This window comes from Pelobates fuscus, chromosome 10 (assembly GCF_036172605.1).
Source record: "Pelobates fuscus isolate aPelFus1 chromosome 10, aPelFus1.pri, whole genome shotgun sequence".
Classification (NCBI taxonomy): domain Eukaryota; kingdom Metazoa; phylum Chordata; class Amphibia; order Anura; family Pelobatidae; genus Pelobates; species Pelobates fuscus.
In genome coordinates, this window is record NC_086326.1 from 81,781,682 (window position 1) to 81,799,720 (window position 18,039).

The 18,039-nt window shown below is 33.6% G+C and overlaps 1 protein-coding gene across 11 annotated transcripts in view; it reads right to left on the reverse strand.

Moving 5' to 3' along the window:
- PAX2 (paired box 2) overlaps positions 1 to 13,872 on the reverse strand; it is a 74,029-nt gene extending 60,157 nt beyond the window's left edge. For 8 of the 11 annotated variants that reach the window (XM_063433960.1, XM_063433958.1, XM_063433956.1 and 5 more), the window contains exons 1-3: positions 13,574 to 13,689; positions 9,818 to 9,986; positions 7,637 to 7,834 (exon numbers count right to left, since the gene is read on the reverse strand). In XM_063433960.1, the coding sequence (XP_063290030.1) occupies positions 7,637 to 7,834; positions 9,818 to 9,986; positions 13,574 to 13,616 (410 nt within the window). In that variant the 5' untranslated portion in view covers positions 13,617 to 13,689. Of the gene's footprint in view, positions 1 to 7,636; positions 7,835 to 9,817; positions 9,987 to 13,573 lie in introns of all 11 variants that reach the window. The other 3 variants (XM_063433959.1, XM_063433954.1, XM_063433961.1) reach the window with 2 other exon arrangements.
- Positions 13,873 to 18,039: the final 4,167 nt, after the last annotated feature.

An 18,039-nucleotide genomic window follows, 5' to 3' on the forward strand; every position in this document is an offset into this window, starting at 1 on the left:
TACCGTTTTCTGGCCATTTGGTGGTTGATCAGACATTCAGAAACAGAACAGAGTTTTAAAATATTTGGGCCTCTGTTGTATCTAGCTATGTAACCGGAATAGCTAAAGACGATTGTACATTTTTTAGCATCAACTTCAGTTAATTTTTTTTTTTTCTAATTCTACATTTTGAGTCTACATTTATATTTAATATTTTTTTAATAATAAACCTAGACAGGCCTATGGCATATTTTGATTTGGACAAGTCATTAAAAAATAACTTGTTTTGTGTTATCGAAGAACTGATCCGGTGCTTTTTTTTTTTTTTTTTTTTTAACAGTTTCTTTTTTAAAAGCCAAGAAAACTGTAAGCAACTGTATGCAAATATTGCTAGCCCTTTCTTTATTAACGTGGCTCCCAATTTTAGTAGTGCAATGCATGGGTGGGTAGTTGAGAATTATAAAACCAAAGAGCCTGTCTGACTATATCACACTGTTCTGCATATAGACCAGTATCTATTCGGCAATATACATACACCTCTGTGTCTGCTTACGGTTCATTGCTCTATGTCAATTTAATATCATATTGGCAAGAAAATCCTTTTTGAGGTCATTATGCGGACAGTGGCAGTCTCTTGAATCTGTTTAAGACAAATAGAGGATATGTTCATTCAGCAGTGCTAGTTTTCAGTTTAAACCTAGCCCCATAAAAAATTGTAAGTATCGTCATTATTATAATTATCCAATTTCATATTGTTATTATTATCACCGATACACAATGTTAGCAGGCAAATAAGTTTTTTAATTTGCCATAATGCTTATTTCATCTAGGTTTTTTTGTCCTACGGTCTGTTTGAAACCTAACCTTACGCACTTAGCAGCAATCAGACTTGCAATAGTCATAGAATATTGCTCTTCAATACAGCCTGCGCATTTTAGTGTGTTTTGCGAGGATTTGGGAATACGGTGGGCATTTGACCTTGAAGAAAAGAACAATTCCCTAATATAGGATGCCAAGAAGAATGAAAAAAAAAAAGCTTCCTGGTTTTAAATAATTGCACGCTGTTAAACAGAAAATCCTGCATATCGCACCCATAATGGAAATAAATCCATTGTATTTGCATTTTAATTTTCCACATAAACAATAGGCCTATATTGTGCAGGGTTTGAAAAAAAAAATCTCCATCCTGGATTTAATTAGAAATGAAAAGTTTATAGGTACCTCTTTAATGCGATTAATGCACAGTTAACATTTATCACATACATATGCTGGGACCCGCTAAGATTACCCTTTCTTAAGCAGCCACAGTGCATGAAATTATTTTTTTCTACACTTTTTGTATGTATGTGTGAGTGTGTGTGTGCGTGCAGGGGAGGTGGAGGGGTGAGTATGCTTGTGTCTTGTGAGGCAGGCTTTGCTCTCCAAACATCTCATTAAAATGTAATGCTGATTCCAGCGTAACGGAAGAGTGACCCCTAGTTACAGTGCAAAGTTCATTAATGCAAAACCTACTCTGTCCTGCACAGATGGGAGGGATTTGCACCTGATTTTGTTTTCACTCCCTCCCTACGTGCCAGCCTTGCCAGGGGAGATATGGATTCTGTGTAATATCCCCTTGTATAGTGAAGCTTTTTGGGGGTAGTATATCTTCAAATATAAATTGCATTTCCTAAAGATACCAATAAATAGAATATGATCCCCTCTTTTTTTAAAACAAAGTGTAGAAAGGTATGTAAGTAGGCCAATATGTTTGTATATGTTTGTCTGAGAGTGTGCGTGCAAATATTGTTGAGTTTATTATTATTATTATTATTATTTTTATATATTGAGTATCAAGAAATTCAACAGCCCCGCATGTGTAAGCAAAGATTGAACAACTTGTGGAAACAAATGTAGCTAAATGATACGTGATTTATGGAAAGCTCTGCTCAAATGAGCTTACAATATAGGGTTAGCAAGGTAAATATTCTTAGTGCATGTTCTTAAACAATTGACAGACAGGCAGAAAGAAGACAGACAGACAGACAGAGAGAGAGAGAAAAAGACAGACATTCAGAAAGATCCTTGCCTCTGGAAATTATAATAATAAAATATATATATATTTACATATGTACTACCAAGCACTACTATTTTTACATTAAATCTCTCAACTGTTTTTATCTTATGCAGCAATATATTTACCATAGTCCTCAAAATTGTCATAACCAGCATATGTTTTTTGGGGGGATGGGGGGGCTTTTATTCATTTATTTAATTTGCAATGTTAATACTAGTTTTACATACACCATCTTTAGATCACTTAAATATAAAAGTAAATAAAAGAACAAGGGAAACAATAGCTAAACGCATGTTCGAGGCAAAAAAAAAATAAGAACCAATAGTGTTAGATTAATTCTGAGTAAAAGCTGGTCTGACCTCTGAATTTGACAGATGATGTTTTGTCTCTTGTCTCTGTAATTCTATGCTAATATGTGAATATTTCGGATAGATTTAAGATGTTGACTAGATTAGATGGTGGATGACTTATTGATGGGGACACAGTCTCCTGGGGGTTGACACTCTTCCACATTGTATCAAATCTCTATTAGTATCAGTATCGAGAGTCTATTAAAATTGACCTGATGATGGTGCTCTCTTAGACGTCTCTGAACACAAAATAGGGCACGTCCAGAGAGGGGCCCTATTATTGTCTGTGTCATAGTATATGGATGCCTCGCTTTCCATATTATGCCACCTCCACGTACAATTCCATAGTATGACTTCGGTATTGAACTATTTTGCTGTCCATTTCCCAGGGACAGTGGATCTGGTTTCCAAGTTATTGATTGGTTTTCATAGAGACAGATGGGGCTGAACTGATCTCTGATCTAAATCTGCCTCTCTATGGGCTGATTGTTGCAGCTGTGGGGATAGTGTTGCACTCCAGACCACCCTGAACGAGCTACACTGCTCTGAGTGGACATTAATGAATAAACCCAGCTTGAACAACGAAAACAACTGTGAGGTTACCTGTGCAGTATTTGAACGTATGGTCCTTCATATCTGACATGATTATGTCATCCACTATTCAATCTATATTCAGCAGGTTGTTTTTCCCAAGTTAATAAAAATCTGAAATCAAGAATGGTGTGCTAGCTCTGCATAGCATTTGGGCCAAAATCCTGTATTATGTTGCAAAACAATCTGCTAAGTGACTGTTACGTAAGATGCAAACAAAATATATTTAAACTTTTATATATGTATTCTTAGCCTATGCGTATTCATATTTATTACATGGTTACTTCTGCACATATCTATATACCTATCTACCAGTATCTACAGATAGATTTAAACATGCATACATACACAAACGGTAAACATATTTTAAAATATAAACAAAATGAAAGGGGGGCAAACTTTAAAACTTATGTGTCATAAAATTTAACTTTTGTGACTTTGCAAGACTTCAACTGGCTCAAAAAAAGTTTTGTCCAACTAGTACGTACTAATACAAAGAAATTAAAACATTTAGACATTGAATATTCAAAGTGGAAATAATACAAGTATAGTCATTTCTTTTACGCCAATCTTAATACAAAGTACATTTTTATACACAATAATATTTCCATATATATGTAAAAAAAATACAACACAGCACGTAATAGTTAACATATTTTTTATAAATGTATTTATTTGTTTATCAACAGTTCTTATATAGCGCTCTTATCTAGAACTATAATATTTAATGTGAGTTTGACTCCAAATTAATTTATAATTGTAAAGGAATGCCATTTATCTTAAGAAGAATAAAAGCTAATGTTTTCACCCTTAATTTTTAATCTGCAATAACTTTTTATTAAAGAATGATCATTAGTCATATGATAACCACGATACATAAATATTTCTCATTATTTCACTTTTCCTATTCTTTTTTTCAAATATTTAAAAAATTATTTTGAAAAATTGAATCCGAAAATGAAGGTGGTAAATATTTTTTACTTTCTACTGTTAAATTAACCAAAAGTGTATCTGACCACGTTACGTAAAGAAATGGTAAATTATGTTTGTGTTCTTTTTTAGATATTAGAGACTACCTGAAATAGTTCGACCTATAATATATGGTAATCAATCACTTATCTATAACTTTAATGAGATCTACTCTATATGTTTTTTATTTCTATTTGTATATTGTCCTTATTGAACTAGGAAATTCTCAATGTTAATGCACAAATTAAAAAATGCTAAGCACTTTACTTAAACAAATACATGCTAATGAAAAATGAAGTCTCACTTGCCTATACTGCTAAGTTTACAATCTATTTTACAAAAAAATCTAAATCAAATCTACTTGAAAAACCAAACTAGTGTATGTTTTTTATGCAATAACTTTTTTTTTGTTTGTTTGAAAGAGTGAATATATTTGTGTGATGCATCAAGCAATTATTGCATAACAAGGGGGCTAACTTTTACTCGCAAGGAATCTCAAATCAAAGACTTTCTCACGAAAAAAGAAGCGCTAGCAACTGTGTATGATTGTATTTCATTTTTAAAAAAAGTTTACGGTGGTTTACAGTTTATTAACATCTAAGTAGATAGATAGATGGATGGATGGATGGATGGATGGATGGATAGATAGATATTGAAGGTTGATGAAATAAACACTGTTTCTTTCTTGTTTACCGTGTCGATGTAGGGAAATGAGTGCAAGAGCAAACAGAATGGTCTTCAAAGAAAAAAGGCAAAACTCACAAAATAGAACTGAGAGTTTGTATTAGAGTTAGATGGCTAAAACTGGGTTCAACCAAATATTACAATTAATACCCCATAATGTACCGGGGGAATTTATTTTTGTTTAGGATAAATTGTTTAAACTTTTTTACATTTTTAAACATTGCAATTACAAATTACCATTGGACGCATATTCCGTTCTAAAACAACGCTACAAAGAAAAATTATTTTTTCAAAATGACTTGTTAAATGAAAACATATATGGGATTCTTAAATACTCGTAATGTATATTTCAGTGTCAGTATATGGTTTACGCATCAACATCAACATGCTGCAGCGTAAACGTACTCGGAGCCAAAAAGGTAGAAGGTGGAATTTGTGAGTTGGTTTTACTTTTTGTATAGTATCAAATCTCTTTCGCCCATTGGTTTCTCCCATCTTTAGAAGAATTCTCTCCCCCTCCCACTGAGAGTCACCTGCTTAAGCCCACTTGGCGCACATAAAGGTTAGATGATGTCATACAGTGAAGTTAGTAATACCTATCTGGCTTAACCATTAGTTCAAGAGAGAGAACAATGAAGCATGTTACAGATCAGAGGGAGAAAATGCCTTTATCAAACAAGACGCTTAATTAGAAAAAATTAAATATTTTTCAACGGGAGGGCTGTAGGCTTGGCCTAAAGCATTCAAAAGTTAAAGCAGGCTGTGCGGGATCTTACGTGAAGCAATAATGTCTTGGCGGTCATAAGGATTTGAAATTTACTCCAGCAGGATATGTTACAGGCCTCTCTGTCTACATCATACTAAGAAGACTAAAATTCTACACACTAAAAGAGGATTTTACATCCATTACAAATACAAAATTTAAGATTTAGAACCCATTATAAATGGTGTAACTTTCTCCATGTTTAATCATTGCAAGATTTAAGTTTACATTCATTGCAATTTAAATACTATCATTATATGTACTTTTGCTATGGAGCGTTTCATACATTTTGACATTAAAAAAAATTGCTTGTAGAGCATGAAGAATAAAGGCATTTAATGCAGAATTTGCCTTAAAAGAAAATTTATTTTACTTATTTCTGTTTTGCTTTAAGATCTGGTGAATAATCGCTTTCCAGTGATATGAACTGAAACGGGGCCTTTTTAACATCTTTAAGTCACAAAAAAGAGTATTAATATGACAAAAAAGTTTGTAAATCTAAAAGTTCTAAAAAGGATCCTGCCAATCGTATTTGTTTTTATTGCGAAAAAAAAATAATGTTTTTTTTGTACATTTTTAACTGATCCTGTCTCGCCCTGCCCTGTGGAATTTTGATATCAAATATTTTACACAATGTGAGTAAGGATGAATTAATTATACTGTGGGCTTTGTCCCAACAATAAAAACTTGCCATGCTATAACACAATGTCACTTCAATTCTGTGGCAATCAATGTGACATTTGTGTGTGTCCCTCAGTTTCTGCATTGTGGAGTGTATGAATACTAAACTGCCATTATTTGTATACCCAACTGAAACAAGATTAAAAAAAAATGGATAGGGGAGGTTTATAGGAAAATGTATAATTGGTCCATCAGTAATATGTTACCCTGTTCATATCTTAATAACCATTTTAATACAGATGGCACACACAGGGGTAATTTCCTGGAGTAGCCCAGCAGTATATTATAGTGCATGTGTGTCTAAGGGAAATCTCCCAGCCAAGGTACATTCCAGCAGTTAATTTTACCTGCTGCTTGCAAGATGACTTGGGATAATTCCATGTCATTTGTGAAATATTAAAAGCATTTACGTAGGATGCCAGAGCAATTGAAACAGATAATATCTAAATTGTATTTTCTTCTTTGTTTTTAATTGAATTTATAATTATAGTCATACCGAATTCTTATCATAGAACAGAATAACTATAGAACACAATATATATAATCTCATATCCGCCAGTAAACAAGAAGAAACACAACAAAAGAGTGTTTTATAAGCTGTATGATATAGATAGATAGATAGATAGATAGATAGATAGATAGATAGATAGATAGATAGATAGATAGTGGATCGGTAGATCGATAGATAAATAGATCGATCGAAAGATAGATAGGTAGATCAATAGATAGATAGATAATAGATCAATAGATAGATAGATAATAGATCAATAGATAAATAGATAGATAGATAGATAGATCATTTAGAATGAGTATGTCAAATTGTCTACTTTTAGTTTAATTATGCCAATACTGATAAGACTTTTCTTTGGGTTAACCAGGTATTGGTTACAAAGTGAATTCTCTCTAATCTCCCAATAATCCCGACCCTTTTTAAACATATAAGAGGAGATGTTTGCTATTGCAGCTTAAAGTCTGTTTGCTTAAGATAAATAAACATTGGTATTTTAATGGTTCAGCGGCTAGGCTCTGTGATTGTCTGTAAATTTGGTAGCTGTTAAATTCTTAATTAATGAGAACACAAAATGACTGAAAACATTACATGTAATACACATAAACAAAAGTAAAGAAGCAAAACCAATAGGGGTTCCTCCCCCTCTCAAACAGAAAGATGTATAGCAAGACATTCCCTTCCAAGTAAAACACATTAGACAATAATGCAGTTAGTATCTAAGCTAATCAATATTGCAGAATATCATCCAAACACGTTATGATAGATTGATAGACAGACAGACAGACAGACAGACAGACAGACAGACAGACAGATAGATAGATAGATACATAGATCGTAGTAAAAGTACAATTCTCCATTATTAAAATGCCTTTTTGGATTATTGCAGCAATTCTCTCATTTCGAATGCTTTAATTCGTGGTCACAGAGCAAGGCAGGCGTTAGTGATAACATTGCAGATTATGGAGAGACCCTAATCTAGCCTAGAGATGACAAAGCAGTCCATTCTGGCAGCCCCAGACCTATCTGTAGCAAGTATTATAAGGATGTCTTACCTGTTTATGGAGGACACACTGGGCACGGTATCATTATCGCAGATTCCCTCCGCCAGCAACCTGTCCCGGATTTCCCAGGCGAACATGGTGGGGTTCTGCCTTTTGTATTCGGCAATCTTGTCGACCACTTTCGGTGTGGCCACTTTGGGCTTTGAACCACCTATGACTCCTGGTTTGATGCTTCCTGTCTCGTAATACCTGCAAAGGGGGAGCCAAAAACACCAAAAATGAGACATTGTGTTTAGTGCAGATACTTCAGTGTAGAATACGCCAAGTAAAGGCATTGGTCTTAAAGTAAACAAATAATGTTTGCTTCTATTCGGCAGAGAGATTGGAGATATACATGCTTCTGTTCGGGAGAATCAGCGGAGATACCTGTGCATTCTATTCGTGAGATACAGTTCTGACCTGTACCTTCTATTCGGCAGATGTATTGCTGACCTGTACGTTCTATTCGGAAGATACGGTGCTGACCTGTACGTTCTATTCGGGAGACACAGAGCAACTGAGTGTGTGCATGATGTCATAGGCTAGTTATAAAGGGGGCACGCATACAATGTACAAATTTACATTTTGCGTGTTTAAATACACCATATACTCAAACGTATACATTTCACTGGGTGTATTAGTTATTTTAATGTATTTAGGGCTATCAACTTTTATTTTATTATTAATTGATCTCCTTAATATAAAATGAAGGTTTAAGTATTTTACTAAGAAGATATTTATTATATCTCCCCCCCCCCCCCAAGCATCCCAGTCGTTTGCCTCTGTGCACTGAAATCAAACCAAATAAATTGCATTATTGCAATCTGCTGATAAATGGTAAAATACTAATGATTTTTTGTTTTTTTTAAATGCATTCCAGTGACATATCTGCAGAGTTAACATTTTGCATTCTGTTCTAAAATTATAACACAGCATAGCTAATAAGCATTCAGGAATGCAAGCAACTAAATCATTTTCCTTTCTAATACAATAACAGATATAAAAAAATCCACTTCAAAAAGACTCCCTCATAACATTCAGAAGGTAATAAAAATAAATTACTTTATAGTGATCAGAAGTGTTTTTATATAATGGCTTGCAAACAACTATTTAAATGCCATTATAAGCTGACAATGTAATTATATCAAAAATGCATATCTGTCGATCAGTATTCTTATCTTAATATACTTTTCAGAAGTGACCCTCTAAATATATATATAAATATTAAACATTAAAATATTAATAAATGAATTAGTAACGAGTATCATTCTTTTTAATAACACCAGTCTCCTAATGTTTACAGACCATACATGCTGCGGATGAAAAATAATTTTAAAAAAATTTAGTTGTTAATAAAATTTAGCATTTCTTCATGGTGTCATTTTTCAAAATCACGTTAAATATATATATTTTTTAAATCTTTAAGTTATTCAATAAATGAGTTTAAAAACATTTTAGGCTAAATCGGGCACAGGGATTTACAGCTAATTATTAAAAATAGGAGTACATAATTAACATTACTATATAGCAGGGAAAAATACATCTCATCATAACTACATGATAGCAATTTCATTTTTAATTTTTTTTATACCATGTGTTCTCTTATTGCTGTCCTGTTGCAATGGTTTTAACACATCATCATATTTAAGAAGATAGTACATAATAGCTGTCGATTTATATTTCCTATTGGTCATTACAGAGCCCCTGACTCATATACATATACAGCCCCTGACTCACATACATATACAGCCCCTGACTCATATACATATACATCCTCTGACTCACATACATATACAGCCCCTGACTCATATACATATAAAGTTCCTGACTCATATACATATACAGCCCCTGACTCACATACATATACAGCCCCTGACTCATATACATTTACATCCTCTGACTCACATACATATACAGCCCCTGACTCATATACATATAAAGCTCCTGACTCATATACATATACAGCCCCTGACTCACATACATATACAGCCTTTGACTCATATACATATACAGCCCCTGACTCCTATACATATACAGCCCCTGACTCACATACATATACAGCTCCTGACTCTTATACATATACAGCCTCTGACTCACATACATATACAGCCCCTGACTCTTATACATATACAGCCCCTGACTCACATACATATACAGGCCGACACAGATATACATGAAGTTTAAGGTTCTTACCTTCCCAAAATCTTGCTCACACAGCCGTGGCTGACCCTCAACTGCCTGGAGATGTCACAAGGTCTGACACCCTGGTGGGCTAGCTCCACTATCCTCTGTCTGACTACATCAGGTAGGGGTCTTCCATTGACAAATACCCCCCCGAGCTGGTTCACACCCCCATGCCCTGCTGGGAAAGAGGGAATGAAAAAAAAAAAAAAAAGACAAAGAGAAAAAAACCCAATAACACATTATTAGACACATATAGTGGGATTGCAAGGTGATCATCTAGTGTCTATTATAAAATAACTGCTATATTAAACAAGGGCATACACAGACACACACACACACAAACACACACACTGCATATATATATATATATATATATATATATATATATATATATATATATATATATATATATACACATATACATATATATATATATATATTGTTTTATATATTAAAAGTATTTATATTATTTTATATATTGTAAGTGTTTATATTATTTTTACTATGGTATATATATATATATTTATATATATATTTATATTTTCAATGTATTTACATTATTTTACTATATTTATATATATATACACACACATATATAAACACACACACTATATACATATATATATTAGTTTATATATTTAATGTATTTATATTATTTACTATATATATATATATATATTTCTTAAAGCTTATGATTGTATCCATTTTATTTTATCACTGCAGGTGTGTTCTGTGCCTGCCATTTCTATTGCATATGCTGTCAGATACATCACTTTATAGATTAGCTGCGGTCAAATTGGGATATCATGTGATATAACCACTTAGCATGTTTTGATTTACAATTTCTGTATTCCCTTCAACTTCCCTTTTACCTTTTCTTTATTTTAGAACCCCATGTATATATCTCTGATTTATTTTTATTTTAAAAAAGGAGACTAGGGATCAGACAGGAAATCTGCTATTATTATTATTATTATTATTATTATTATTATTATTATTTTAATTTGGCTTTCAGATGAAGGAATTCTCCAGACTCTTCCAAAAGGGACAAAGCGTCTCATTAAAGGCTGAAGACGTTTAAATTCCATTAATGAATATTTTTCCAAAGCCAATCCCACTAAGAAATACAGAGATCAAATAAATGCACGTGACTAACACTGTTACAGACAGAATTAATCGTGTTAGGCATGCGCTGTGCTAATTTAATTTAATCATACAATTGCTTTTTAAGCAATGTTTAAAAAAAAAAAAAAAGGTGCTGAGTTATTCACATAATGGTATATATCTTTCAAGAACAAACCTTAAATGATCTCTTATTAAGAGCTAGGTGAAAGGGTTTTTTTTTTTGTTCTGATTTAACATTGTAGGTTCAAATAATTGGGAAATATTCACATCACATATACATTTCTAATTGTATGTGTATCTGGATCATATTTACAATATCTGTAAAAACATTAGAAAAGCATGCACGTATATTTAAGGAAAAATCTGATATACCAATTGGAACCCTAAGACACGTGTAAATATATTGGCAATGCAATATGCATGTAAATAATAATATGCATATGATATATATATATATATGTGTGTATGTAGGTTTTTTTTGTTTCTAAAACATAAACCATGCCTGTCAGCCTGGGATATAGTTTTTTTTTTTCCTGAAAAAAAAAACAGAAAATGATCTATTTATATTGGTGAGGTTATCTCCAGCCTTGCTGACAGTGACTTATTGACTCTCTGAACTTCAGGAAAACCCTCATTGCCCTTAGATCGATCCAAATGTGTGCACAAATATAGTTTTTTTTTCCCCTCCTAAAAAGCTGCTGCTATGTCCTGGTCACAGTGTAAGCTGCCCTGTCCATTCTTGGATGAGCTCACAAGCCCTGGGCTGAGCAGGCGTTATACTAGGAGAGTGTGTCTGTGTGTGTAGGGACCAGATAGCCTCCTTCTATCACTGTATACAGCTCATTCTGCACACACGTTGGCTATACAGTTACACGCCAGCAATTTTCTCAGCACCTCTAGGATAAATAATTCAGCATACCTTTGATAACTCATATTACATATTATTAAAAGGCAACAGATGCAAAATGATTAAATATTTATAATTTAATATGGTTGATTTTAGTCAATAATTTACTATATATACATACATAAATGTGTGTGTTATATATGCCTATACATATCTTCTATGTATTCTGTAACCTTATATATATTAATTATATTATATTATATATATATATATATATATATATATATATATATATATATATATATATATATATATATATATATGTATAGCTATAGCACACACATTTATTATATAAAGTACACATATTATATATAATAATATTATTTATACTATGAATATATATATGTGTGTGTGTGTGTGTGTGTAATAATATGTATACAGAAAATAATGTACTTTTCTTTAAGTGAAGGTATGTAGGTCTGTTTTATATATTGTTATTGGCTATGTGCATTAAATAATGGATTAATACTACATTAACTTCGGTATATTTTTATCATGAATATTTTTTTGTACATATATATATATTTAAAGACAGACATACATTTGTATATATATTTATTTTCATACATTTCGCTATAAATTACAAGAAATGTGTCTGTCTGTGGGGTTGAATAAAAGCGGGCTACATAGAGTCGCTTTTAATAAACATTTAACAGTGTACACCTTACAAATTCAATTAAAGGGTAATCCTCTATGTGCGTTACACAGTGGCTGACACATTGATTCTTCAACGTTCTTTTAGAACGTAGTATTTTTCGTTAAACCGATAAGGTGATGTTAGTCTTTATGGATAAGATACTTTTTTTTTTTTGTATTTAATAATATTTTCGGTAAATATAGTCAGTTATCCATTAAAGGGGATCACCAGCAAACTCTTCTCCTTAAAAAGGAGAAGCTACCAGAATCGCATAGATGTGTATGAGAAATGGAGATGGTTTGTGCTGGGATATTTAATTAGCCAAAAAAAAAAAAAAAATAGAGACTTAACAAGAATTGACCTGAAGTATAAAGTGGGCCCTGTTGAGTTATGTGTAAAGTGAAATTCTGGGGCAAAGTTCGAAAATGTATCAATCACTAAGGAAACCAATAGAATTTTCCTGCCGATTGTTCCACATTTCGAACTTTTTCACCAAAACTACTTTGTTTTTAATCCCCCAACCCCTTTAATTCAATTGTTAAAAAAAAACCAAAAAAAAACAAAAAAACGAAATAGTCTTTCTGAATAACCTCTTCCTACTGAACACACACACACACTCGTGTATATATACATACAATACACACACACACACAAATATATATGTATATACATATATATTACATTTCCCACACAACTCGATTTTTTTAACTATTTGTACAAGGATAAAAGAGGTTATGTTTTTTTGTTTTTTTATTACCATTATTATTATTCTAAGGAAATTCTAATATAGTAGTGTTTCTTCTCAAATCCGCATTATCAATGCCTGGCATAAATTAACATACGATAATATAAACATTTTTGGGATGGGGTAGATTTTGGGTTGAGAAGATTGATTTTTGGAAGCTTGGAGGGCTGATAGCCTATAGACTTTCCTAATGAACCCATTATTTTGTAGTGTAGGTGGTAGTGAAGTGCAGTGGGAGCCTGTCAAGGCCCTGGAAGAGGTTAAAGTAAAATAATAATCCTACTATTCATAATAACAATACTAATAATATAAAAGACGGTATACAGAAAGGAGCCGGGCTCCAGTACTCACGGTGCATAGCCGAGAAAGGATCTGCTTTGCAATGCATATCCATGGGAAAGCAAATGAAAGGGAGGTATTCGGCTGTAGTCGCCGTTTCGCCTCTGGACTGGACTTCAAGACTTAAAGAAAATAAACCGGACCTGTTTGCAAGCTCTGAGTACGGTCCCCACTCCCCCTCAGCTGAGAGCCGAGAGCAGGAACCAAACAGGGTGGCAAGTCTTATGGATGGTGGCAACCAGATTCTTGGAGTGAATGGAGCTCTGAGAGGAACAAGCAGGAGCTGTCTTGGCCGGTGGAGAGAGGTCTTCTTCTAGTAGCCTTCCTGGGGAGAAGAAGAGCATATCTCAGGGAAGCAGGTGACTCTTCTCATGGCTGCAGCATGCCTTCTGGAGCCTGGGCTATCTCGGTACCAGTGTAGCAGTGAGAGGGGATATCAGAGGCTGGAGAGAGATGCAGTGGAGATGCAGCTGGATGCAGTGCAGAGTTAGCTGTCCCTCCAAGCCTTTAGGTAGACTTCTCTGGAGTTCAATGCAAAGTTAAGCAGGAGAAGAAATATCCAGGGTTGTGAAACTGAATAAACTGCGTTTCTTTCCTTTTCCTTTTTCCTTTTCCCCCTTCTTTTCACTTTTTTTGTTTTTGTTTTGGATATGGTGAGTTGATATAGGTATCCCTAAAAATGGAGAGACTGTCAGGAGTTGTCACTTTAAGGTGGGATGTGTGTGCTAGGAGGTTTGGCTGAAGAATGGAGCCTCCTCTCTCTGTGTGTGTCTCTCTAAAAGCTGCAAAGCCCCCCTCCAGAATCAGTCCCCCCCCCCCCCTCCCTCTCCTCTTTACCCTACACACACACTCTCTCATACACACACTGCCCTCCCCCTATAAGCAGGGAGATGGATGACTTGTCAGACAAAGGCAATAGATTCCACCACTCTGTGATTCGCCAAGGCGAAGAGCTCCAGTTCTAGTGAGGAGGGTCCCTGGTTTTACCCTGTCACTCTAAGCAAAGGAGAGGCAGGGGGAGAGGAGGGGAAGAGGGGAGGCTGGCTGGCAGGCAGGCATAGAATGCTGGGAGAGAGTTTGGGATTAAAACTACAGAGAACATACAAAGTAGCAGATAAGATAAAGCTTAGATAAGAATAAAGCGAGGATGTGACAAATGGATCTTCCTGTCCCATCTGAGCTGCTTGTTTAACACAGATAATATAGTTTCTATTGCTTAACACTTTCACTTGCTGCCTGGTAATGTCTCACGATACTGAGCTCTTATTCCTGCTGTCATCTTATGCTTTGTCTGTTTTTGTTTACAAATTATGTATTCATTGATGTGGAATGCAATATCCAAGGATCAATAGAAATCTTGGAATGTTATATAAAGTGGGCAGCACACCAGTCAGTGTAAATATAGCCTCTGGCTGTGAGAGTGTAGTGGGGATCTGGCTGTCAAACTCCCAGCAAGTTTAAAGTGTGGGGGCTCTGTGCAAAACTAAAAGACTGGGGGTGAGGGGGACATTAAAATATATCAATAAATCTCAATCATAACAGGGATTTCATTATTTTCATATATTTGGATATTCTTGTCTCAAGCAACATATACAAACAAATGACACTATCTATCTATCTATCTATCTATCTATCTATCTACCTACCTTTAATCTATCTATCTGTCTATCTATTCTATGGATTAGCCTCCATAAAGTCCCTTTTTCGAAAGATCTGGAAATTTGATAAATAAATAAAAATGCAGGAGATATGTTAAATTCAATTGAAAACTAGATGATATTAAATATATATATATGTATAAACACACACAGAGAGATCACACACACACACACACACACACACACACACACACAAACACACATATCTTAATATACATGTATAATAAATCTTCACATACCAGTACATATCAATAATAACGTTGTAATAGCTTTTGGATGCAGTCCTGACAATTCCTGCTACTTTGCTCTATCTATTGTGGATGTTTTGTGTCATATTGCACTGATATAAAAAAATAAAAAAAAACAATGAAAAAATATGAAATAATGTCCTCTAAGAAACCTAATGAAATAAGCAAAAAAATAAAATAAAATAAAAGCAATAAAGACACATTGAGTGTTATACATTTACCATATAAAGACATATTAATATAATTTTGATGATTTTAGACTAAATCAGACACCTGACGCTCATTGTTATTTATTTATGGGACACAGAGCTTTACTAATAGGGCACTTTTCTGTCATATTTTCTTATTGACAAGAACCCTTATTTGTCATTTAAAGGTTCACTAAGCTCATTGGTGCATGGTGCTTGTCCACAATAACTTTCCAATGCTCAGCCTTGCTGAACAGCCTGTGCTCAGAACACTCAGAAAGATACACATGTATCTCATATGGGGTATGATGTTTACAATGTATGTGTAACCCCCCCTTATTGATATAGTCCATATCATTCCTGGCCTTGTTCACTCTGCAGCAAATAGATTTAAGTGGTTGACAAGTGGTTTAAATGCCAGCTTGAGTTAAGAATAGTGTGGGAAAACCTGCACAGTCTTATCTGGTGTTTTATCAAGATTATCTGTAGATGGCGCTATGTGGTTTAGTTTTAAGGTTGAGAAAGTTTTGAATGCACCTTTTAACCCAATCCTTCTCTTGTAAAGCAAAGAATCACATTCATTATAGATAGGCTGACTCTCTCAAATGATGCATAAAATGTGTGTGCTGGCATATATGCATATATGTATCTAGGCATGTATACGTGTGTGTGTTTGTCTGTGTTGCTTTCTGTCTCTATGTGAAGAAAATAATAATAACATAAAAATGGTATATATATATATATATATATATATATATATATATATATATATATATTGTATGTATTTATCAACATGAGTTCATTTATTAGTGCTAAGGATAGTATGATCTCAATTGGGGGGGGGGGGGGTTAAGTTTTAATAATTTAATGGATGACAAGTACACACTCTCCTTGTTTGGATAAAAGTGCCAGCTTTTACACCTCTACAGACATTAGTCTGTTAGATCTTTTTAAACTATTCTCAATCACCCCTTTAAACCTTTCATGACTTACAACATTGATAGTAAGTTTACTAAGTTTAAAAACCTCCAGCTGAGGAACCAAAGTTGTTTATGCCCATTTGATATATTTGTTTATCTGATCTGTTCAAAGTTAAGCTGAGTTCTCACGAAACAGTTCAGAACATATTCACTAAATGGCGAGGTTGTAAAACAAATTGTAAAATCAGAGCAAAGTAGGAAAGTTACAAAAATGTGAGCCTTAATATTGCTGATCGGTTGTCAATCAACCACTATTTGCAGTCCATTGAATATAAGCTATAATAAAAACTGGTTAGTATTTTTGTTGTAGATTAGTATATTATAGAACTGCCACAATCTATCTCGTTTTGGAAAAAGAAATGGAATGCACATTCCCATAAATGATTAATCCCATTCTTTAAAAAATACTATTGTGTTTTTATTTTTTTTATTTTTTTATTTTTTTTTTCCCTTGGTCAAGGTTGATTGGTTTTTCTTAGTTCCCTGACTCAGATTTTAAATTAACCTTTTTTTTTTTTTTGCTGAAGACTTTCTTGTCCCCCTCCTGTAAACATTTACACTTCAAAAAGATCTCCCTCTCCTCTCTGCGGAAATTTAAGAGAAAAAATAAACTTTTTCTGTGACTTTTTCCCATATTATACAAGATACTGATCTCAAGATGTGCTTCATTAGCTGTCCCTCTTCCAACACCAGTTCAATACATTATATCTATTGACTCCAATAAAATTCTTGGCTAGATAGATATCGCATTTTACTTGAGGCTGAAACAAAAACAAACAAACAAACAAAAAAAAAACCACCACAAGTTCTCTGGACAAAAACCATAACAAAACATTGTTGTTTATTTTTTATTTTATTTTTTGTTTTTTTTGTCACTTGCTTTAAAATGGGATGCGGAGGGAGAAATGATCAGTTTAGATTTTTTTTTCTTTTTTTTTTTAACAAAATGAGATCTTATCTAAATAGTTATCGATTTGAAGCTTCCTATAGCGACAAAGTGAATATAACTTTTTTTTTTGGCCTTAATCATTCTGATGCTCACATTAGCTTCGTGAGATACACAGAGAAAAAGAAACATATGTCTATATAATAAAATGTTACATCTCTGCAAGAATTCTGCTTTGATGCTGTACATTGTCTACCCCCTTTAATTTATTACATAAATCATTCTATTGTGTTTCCTTTAGAACCACACACTCTCTCCAATTCTCATTTAAATAAGTAAACAGACATCAGGCATAATTATTCTGAAAATACAAGTATCCATATGGAATATTCCCCTACCCACCTGCACCTCTAATATAAAATGTAGCCTAGACTTCGTGTGCACATATCTTAACTATTCAAATAAACCTAAATGGGACTGTTTTGCCCTTAAATCACATAGCAATAAATAAATAAATA